Source organism: Nannospalax galili, unplaced genomic scaffold (genome assembly GCF_000622305.1).
Source record: "Nannospalax galili isolate Female #2095 unplaced genomic scaffold, S.galili_v1.0 scaffold629, whole genome shotgun sequence".
Lineage (NCBI taxonomy): Eukaryota > Metazoa > Chordata > Mammalia > Rodentia > Spalacidae > Nannospalax > Nannospalax galili.
The window spans coordinates 2,747,177-2,756,187 of NW_008360323.1; the positions used below are offsets into that span (position 1 = coordinate 2,747,177).

The window sequence follows — 9,011 nt, forward strand, 5'->3', positions numbered from 1 at the left end:
CATTTCAACTTATTGACTATGAATAATGACAGCTAAAAAGAAGTGTAGTTTAATGTGTTGTGTGCCAAGGTTTCTCTTGTGGAGGTGACAGTTTGTGACAGCTGTTTGACACCCCCAAAACACATACACCTCTATCCTTATTAAGTGATATCAAGCTGTGTGTGTGTGTGTGTGTGTGTGTATGTGTGTGTGTGTGTGTGTGTGTGTGTGTGTTTAAAGAAGGAGTAGGCAAGGGGAGAGAGTGAAAGAAAAAAAGAAAGAATAACTTTTTAATTCCATGTAATGGAAAGCCAAGAAAGAAGTATCCAGGGCAAGATACAAAGTACCAATACGGTTCTCAATTGTCTTATGAAAAGTCTTGAAAATATTAATAAATAAAGGTTGTTGAGTAAATATCTTCGAAGCCAGTGTTCTCAGCAGACAGACTTTTAAGAATGACTTTTATATACTGTTATTGGGTAAATCATGCTAATTTCACATTCCATAATGGATGTAAGTATTCTGATATGGCATGAAGAAGACACGTAATGGTCTTGCCTTCCATTCTTTGCATTCAGAGAATACTGGACTTGTTCATTTATTATTAACAAGCAGGACTTGCATAATGATAAGGGGAAGTTTGGAAGGAAAGGAAAAAATAAAATGTGAAACTTTGGCTGCTCTACTGTGTTTATTAAACTTGCAGGACATGCTTACTTTTTAATATAATAGTATGCTTTGTCTCATACTCTTCCTGTAACATAAGGATGATAGTTGTAGGTAGCAAATGGCTCTGATAATATTCTTTGGAATACTGTGAAGGGAAAATATATGATAGTCAAAGGAAACAGAGCTGTTTTCCAGCTGCAGTTAATGTTAAGTTTCCCAGACATTCAAATTTATCATGTTTAAAATAAACATGTCAAGAAAGCAATTCTTTTTTAGAGTTTCAACTTGGAAAGTTGTGAAATAATTGTGTTTTCCTAGACTGTTGTTGTACAGAAAAATAGACGATGTACAAATTTTCTATTTTATATAATTGGGAGCCACTTTCTGGGTGTAGCACAAACAAATAAAGTTAACCATCATATTTATACAAAAAGATATTATGTACTTTTATACCAGGTTTAGGCAACTGAAATAAACTTTTTGAATTATATTCTCTTAGCTATACTTTATTTGCTTGAAGTATATGCAGTTATACCATTATATGGTTATTCTTAGTTAATAGTCCTGAGAAGCTGTATTTTATTTTTTGGGGAAAGAAATAAAGGAAAGAAAATATAGTTATGTCTATTGATATGGTAATACAGGTGCCTTAAAATTGGTTGGCCCTCTGATAACATCATTAATAAAAAAATTTATTTTTCATTTCTATGCTGGTTTGAATGAACATGTGGTGTTATTTTTTGCATTTCTGAATATGTCAAGTATATTTACATCTATATAGTTTTTTAATGGGTTAGGTCAGTGAAGAGAATCACTAGAGCCTTGTTCTTGACAGAATACAGCCAAGTGCTGGTAGATAAATTCTATTATTACCTAAAAAATTAGATATGATGACAGTGAAGAGAAGTTTAGGTTTGAGCAGTTGGCCTATTGACAATCAGGGAGAATAATGATATTTGATAGCAACTTTAATAAGATAAATGATTTCTCTTATCTGTTAGCCTCTCACATTGTAGTGTGAGATAAGATGGCAGGGCAATACTCTGTGCAAAGTCTCTGGGACCCACTGTGGGAAAGTTTGACCAGAGCTCTGTGTACCTTCTTAAGGAGGCCTAAAGGACAGCACAGTTTTCTGTTACCATTGCTGCCGAAGTTTCTGGTTGTGGGCAGCTTTCTGTTCATTTCTCATTAAGAATATTTACACTATTTAAATAGTTTCAGTTGTGATGTTGGAGTATGTTTCCAGTGTAACTGGTGAAATGAAACATAGGTACACTTGACAGCCACATAGACATTCACCATGATATTAACAGATGTGGTATTATTTGAAGTCATTGGGTTGTTTGTTTCCATACTGAATGGTCTATGGGATATCTCAGCACACTTTGAAATTATAGAAAGCGTTTTATAACACACATTGCACTAACAATGCATTTCTGTCTTCTCTGAAAGTTGGTCCATTCAATGGAGGAATCGTTTGCAAAGGATGTTCAGCACTTCCGTGAGGTGTGTTAATTCCAAAAGATTGATAAAATGGTGCGAATGGGGAGTTGAGGCAGTTTCCCGTTCTATTTCATTATTAAAGTGTCTGACTTCTAAAAGCATACAGAGGTCTCCTGAGTTCTTGGTCAACTTCAGAATAACTAAGTTGAAATTTCAACATTTATTCTAGTCTTACAATTAACATTTTAAACTTCTGCATACTTGAATGCCCCCAGATAGCAGTTTTCATTTTTTAAAAAATCATTATTTTCTACTCTGTTAACTAAGAGTTAAAACATCATAAAGTCATAGAAAATAAGTAACTTAATATTAGTTACGTGTATTGATACAAATATATCTTCCTTTTGTAGTTTAAGTGCATCTATTCAAATGAGTTTGTGTGCCTCTTTAGCTGATTAAGATACCTTTTTGCTGTGTTTACTGTTACTCTCCAGCTATGAGCATGTCTTCTGAATTAACTTACTATGTTTTCCTGTTATATATTACTTGATGTTATTTAGTTGTATGGATTCTAGAAAAATAAGGTGTTTATTTTGAAATTATTTTTCATACTAGAAATAAGTGGAAGTGACCTTCAGAATTACATCGTGTGACTTCTTATTGTAAAGAGATAAAGGAAATGAGTCCAAAAAACAAAACAAAACAAAAAACTCCAGTGCAGCATTTACTCCTGGTCACATGACCTCTTAGAGGTGGGGGGCCCAAGAATCTTCTGTCTTCTCTCCTGTCCCACATCTAATGAATAACCTTCTCATGGGGAGTCTACAAAATGAGTTCAGATTATTTTAGTCAACTCTTGTTTGTGACATAGATTTCTTTCCCTAAAGCCTAATAGGCTTTTACTTTTACTGTTTTATTTAGAAACTCTTGCACATTTTGCCCCAGTGACCCCCATGAATGAAGCATGCACTATGGGGAATCTTTTGACACAGGAAACACCACCAATTGGCCAGGACTTATTAAGTACTATCCTATAGGCAGGTCCATCACAGAAGTGCCATTCTGGTTTAAAGTGTGGCAATTGTAGTCTATCTGCAACCTCAACAAAAGAAGTGCAGGGAGGATTTGCTTCTCTGACCAGAGACTCCTGTCCTCTCTGTGCGCTTTTCTAGATTTAGCAAAATTCAATGATGGTGCTAAATCAATTTTTTCCTTTAACTTTCAAGGGAGAAAACACTGGCAGGATTGTGTTTTCTAGGGAAAGCTCTGTGTAAATGAGAAGCCAAGGCGAGCAGCAGAGCGCTCTCCTGTGGCCCTGCTCCTACAAGCTCTGCCCATATTGTCTCCTGCTTTTATATTAATTACAACTTGCATTATCAGCTGTGAGTCTGTAGCCCAGCAAATAGAAAATACTGCCCCTGGAGACGGAGCTTCTTGTATCTATTTCCCATCTCCTATTGTGTACCACTCAGTATTCACTGCTTTTCTCCTGGTAACACTGCTCTTTAACGCAATTACGTAAAGAGCAAGAAGAGTTCCATCTTTGATTCCCAATTATTAAAGCCGCTGGGAATAGAATCATGTTCCCTCCTTGCCCTGGGGTGTCTTCATGGTATTTTTGGCTGGAGAACAGGGCGTATATTGTGGAATGCATACACTTGAACACTCGTCTACACTCATGCACACAGACAGCAATTCTTTTTTATTTTTCTGCATACGTCATGTGTTTTTACATGCTTTTGTATGCCACGTTGGTTCAGGATTCACTAAACTTCTGCTTATAATTTGGCAGAAAGCCAGGTTATTCTTGAAGGATGTAAGCTTGGAAACTATCTAGCAGGGGGAAAAAAAAGGAGTTGTGATACACACAAATATTCCAATCTAAGGGAAAAAGCAGCATTATGGGTAACACTTTATGCTGTCTGTGTAGGTTACTTTTTTTATGATAAAGGAGGACTTTTTCTTAAAATATTGCCCAAGATTACCCATGTGTTTCTTTATATATGATCACATCACCATGTGTAGCTGCATGCCGTCATCTTGGGGGTGACTCCCTACCCTGGAATTTCCCAGAAGGAACTGTCCTTTCTTCAAACTAGATAACTCCTGTGTCTCACTCCTTAGTTTGCTTCAGTCCTTTTCCTGGACACACAGTGAGGAGATGCTATGGAAATGGGAGTGGTGCTCTTTCAAGAGAGCATTTCTTCAGATGGGTGAGGAGAAGAGGGAAGTTGTAGGGGATGGCAGATTAGATGATTTGAGGAAATTTGGTGACTGTGATGAAAATTGAAGACCTAACTTGTTTGAGGGAACTCTGCTCTTAGAGTATTGTTGGCAACTGTGGCTTCCTGTTCCCCCTTGTGCCTTAGAAAACACCTGCTCCAGAAAGCCACTGAAACACCCCGAATTATGAATTAATAAGGCCTGACTTTAAAACTTAGTCTGGGTTTGACTGATAGGGACAGACCGATGTTTGCAGTTTCAAAGTTCTTTGGGTAGAACCCTTCAAATCACAGCAGCGCCTGAACAGAAAGCCCTGCTCCAGCTTTATCGGAACGATTATATAATAGCCGTTGGATGACATTTGCCTTAAAACATAGTTGAGGTGTTAGTGGTTAATTATTGTAATTTTCATGAGGGATAAGGAGCTTTTATAGCAGCTGGCTTAATAAAAAGCCCGCAGTGCATAAAATTAACATCACTGGCTGTGTACACTGCAAAGTTTAGCTCAGGGGAAGTATGCTGGAGCTGTTGCGGGACTAAACACACATGACAATCCTCTCCTCTACCCCTGTACTTCTTAGAGCTTTCTATCTGATTACCATCCAGTAGATACCTGATGTGAAGAAACTGCAAAGCAATTAGAGAATTTGGTTTTTATTTTTTTGTACTAAATAATCAATCTTAATCAATCCTTCCTTCCTCCCTCCCTTCCTGTCCTGCCTCCTTTTTCCCTCCCTTCATTCTTTTTTCTTTCCTTCTTTGAGACAGCATCTTACTATATAGCCTAGGTTAGACTCAAACTCATGGCAGTCGCCTGCCTCAGCTTCCCAAATGCTAGGATGATAGGTATGAGCCTCCATGCCCATCTGATTCCTTAATCTTCTTTCTGTATCACATCTTTATTTTAGAGCTCTGAACCTGAGCCATGTTTACAGTCATGAAATTTCTACTCAAAGAGTTTACTTTAAATCAATAGCTACTTGATGGCACTGTCAGTAGCATTATTTGACATCAATGTTGTTGATCACAGAGCTCTGGATTATGTCACCATTTATCAAAATTCCAAATATTAATTCACAGTCTATTAATGGCAGATCTATAGGTGAAAATGGTCTGTTTCTGTTGTTCCAAGTAAGACTATTTCCTCCGTTTATCTCAGCTTGGATTTTAGTTTTATTTCAGTGGCATGTCGTGTGCTGAATATACATTATAGAGTTAATGTTGAGAAAATGACAGACTGGCTTTTTTCCTAACAAACTATATGTTGTGGTATGATGATAAGATGACTTTCACATAGCCAAGTGGTTTATGTGTGGTCCATGTCTGGTTGGAATTTTTATTTGCCAATTCTAGTACAAAGCAGTAGTATTGAGAGACTGTCATTTCTTTAAAATTTTGTCCCATGCCCTCCACCCTCACCCCTAAATAATTCACTTGCCTGTAGGTCTGCAGGCTTAGTCAAAGTTGTAGCATACAGGTGACAAGTGTACAGCTTTGGCCTTAAGGCTACTGTGTTTCATGTGTGGTTCCTGCCCTCCGTGTCTGCCAGAGGAAATTCCATCTCTTGCCTGCCTTCATGTGGTGCTGATAAAGTCCTTCCTGTACATTAGAATTCCTGTTTCCCTTTAAGCAACAGTGGGGGTATTGGGAATGATCAGGAAAGGGGAGGAGAACAGGAGAGGAATATATCAGCAAAGTTGCATGGGGTGTACCTCCAGGTTTGTCTTGCAGTCCTTCGAAATAACTAGTTCCTCCAGAAAAAGTCTTACTTGGTCACTTAAAGCTCCCTTGAGCTCAAGTGAAAGTCCCATCTAAGCTTACCATACAGCCATACCATACAGCCCTTATGTGTTTCATTTTAAAAATTATCATTTATGCAAATTAGGCATGGTTTGGTAATGTATGAGGTATTGATGCCGTGATTAGTTCTGATTAATATTGCTGGTTATATAATCCTCCAGTTGATGACAGTTGGAGAGTTCATACAGACTATTTTAGGGTAACGAATCAGAAGGGCGTAAAGGGCTGCCACACACATTCTTGATCCTGTGCTTTTTTTTTTTTTTTTTTTTTTTAAGCAAGCATTGGATTTTTGGAGATGCTAATGTTCTGATGTATTTAGCATTCAAAAGCACCAGAAGAATGTGCCCTAATTCAGATAGAAAAAGTAAAAAAGACATTTCAAGGCAGTTTTTCTTACTTCAGAGGTTAACTTCATTGCACTTTAAACTTGTGTAGAGTAAGATATACCCACTTAAAATGGGCGGTTTTTCAGTTAGTTTTAACAAATGTATATACTGATGTAACTGAAAAGCTCAGCTTAACAAAGTGCATGCATTTGGCCCCTTCCTCAAATACTAATATGTATGCATTTTTCTGTTTCCCTCTGTGCCTGTCCTCACGGTTCCTTGATTATGGATCAAATGGTAACTGTGGGAAAAAATTGCTTGGCATCCTGACATCAGAACCCTTCATCTTGGCGAGACCACGATGATGCAACCTCAACTCACTCAGCAGGCACCCCGGGACCCTCCAGTGGGGGCCATGCTTCCCAGAGTGGAGACAACAGCAGTGAACAAGGTAAAAGGTCAAGCATTTTCCTTGTGCAAAAGTAGGCATGACCAAAATAACTTCAGTATTTTGTGATATCAGTCCTCTGCCTCTGTGTAAACAGAGGAGGGGTTGGTTGCCTATACTATCAGCTGTTCTTTGGGAAGACAGGGTTTCCTCTTGTTATTTTACTTACAAAAAGTCAGAAGGAACCATCTAATCTTTAAATATGCATTGCAATAACAATTGATTAGTTCTGCCAATTCTCTTACAAATTTGGTTATCTACACTACTGTGGTATATGTAAGTAAATGGAAGGGCAGACCTACCTAACTGCTATAATTCTGTAGTTTTAATTATACTCTAACCAGGATATTTGTTTGTAATATCTACTATAAGAGTTCTCTATAATTAAAGTAATTATACCTCTAAAACATGTAAGATACAAAAATCTGTTCTTATTAACTCTAGAAATACTGGGGAGAAATTTATACACACTCTTCTTATCTTGAGAAGATGGGTTTTGAAATTTTTAGACATTGTTTGGCCCTGTTTCCATTCAGCTGACATAGTAATTCCTTAAAAATTCAATTTCTTAAAATTTTTTTTTAGAAAAATCAGAGGGCAAAGGGGGTTACAACTGCACGTATCAAGGAAGCCTTCTGCAATTGGGACTGAATTTACCATTTACAACTCACCTAGCACATGGAGAGCAATTATATATTGGTAGGGATGACTCTTCTATGGCTAAAATGATCATTTAAAGGAAGATGCATTATTGAATGTGGTCCAGGAAAGTGTATAGATTTTACTTTTTAATATTTTACATTAGATGGTATCTGATCTCCTAGGTCTATTTCATCTCTATTATGACAGTGTTTATGGCCACAGTATTTAAGCATTAGACAGACTTCCAAGCCAAAGACTGTTTAACAGCTTGAACAGTAGTTATACATGCCATTTAAAAGGGGGTGGTTGGCACCGGGTGAGTGTCTACCCTCCTGCAAGTTTCTGTCCAGTGAGAATCTAGGATGCCATTCACTTGTTAGTGAATCCCAATTAGAATCTGTCTTTTAAACAAGTTGTGACCCACACATGACACACTCTCAAATGGCAAGTCGTGAAAGAACTTGTGAGGTATATGTATGATGGTTTTAGTATGTCAGTTAAACTATGTGTAAAATAAACTAAATTCTAAGACGTTTTGAAGGTATCTTGTACCTAGATTCAATGAATCTGCAATGCAGTGATTTGACTACGGTTCCATGTCACCCTGGGTTAAATGCAGAAAGCTTTCAATCACTTTACCCTCCCCACTACCCCAAGTTAGGGCAACACAAAGGGTGAAACATATCTATTAATAAAAACAAAACACCTTCAACATCTCAGGAAAGGGGGGGGAAGGAAAAGCAGACTTAATGGCCTAATGAGGCTATCTTCCAGAGACTTCTCCGGTGTGAGGCTCCCTTTGACCTTTCACTTTGCTCAGGAGCCCAGAGCTTCATTTTTCACATTCTTGCAATTACGTTAACGCTTCAAGCATTTCTGACTCCAAGTCAGCTAGCAACACCAGGCATAACTCAACACTGTGAGTTTTTCTCTTCTCTGTAGATTCATTAACAGGTCACCAAGGTCCCAACTGAAATTTAAAACTGACTGGTTCTGTTGGGTTAGTTGAGTTATGGTGAGAGAGCTAGCAGAAAGGGTCAAAGAGAAGAGGAGGCAAGAGCGAGAAAACTTGGGCTTTGGAGCAGGGAATATCTACCACAGCTGGCAAGGCATGAACTTTTATCATTTTGGCTAGTTTGTGTTGTTTTGTTGGGGGTTTTGTTTGAGGAAGAGTTTAGAAGACTGATACTTTGGGGAGAAACAGTACACTTAGACCCCTCCACTGTGGGTAGCCCCACTCACTTATCCCATGTTGAAGGATTTGATCCCCCAAGCATCTTGTTCCTTTAATCATATCTCTGTAGGATTAAAGAATGGACACGGCAGCTTATGTGCATGAACACTAGGAAGTCTGTCTTTTTTTTTTTTTCCAAACCTGTATTAAAGTAAGGGGGGAGGAGAGAGAGAGAGAGAGAGAGAGAGAGAGAGAGAGAGAGAGAGGAAAGAAAGGAAGAAAGAAAGAAAGAAAGAAAGAAAGA

At 37.9% G+C, this 9,011-nt stretch overlaps 1 protein-coding gene across 15 annotated transcripts in view; it reads left to right on the forward strand.

The window, feature by feature from the left end:
* Positions 1–9,011, forward strand: part of Meis2 (Meis homeobox 2) — a 226,222-nt gene that overhangs the window by 11,698 nt on the left and 205,513 nt on the right. For 9 of the 15 annotated variants that reach the window (XM_008825308.3, XM_008825303.3, XM_008825305.2 and 6 more), the window contains one exon: positions 6,780–6,894. In XM_008825308.3, coding sequence (XP_008823530.1) covers positions 6,780–6,894 — 115 coding nt within the window. Of the gene's footprint in view, positions 1–2,100; positions 2,155–6,779; positions 6,895–9,011 lie in introns of all 15 variants that reach the window. The other 6 variants (XM_008825299.3, XM_008825295.2, XM_008825298.2 and 3 more) reach the window with 1 other exon arrangement.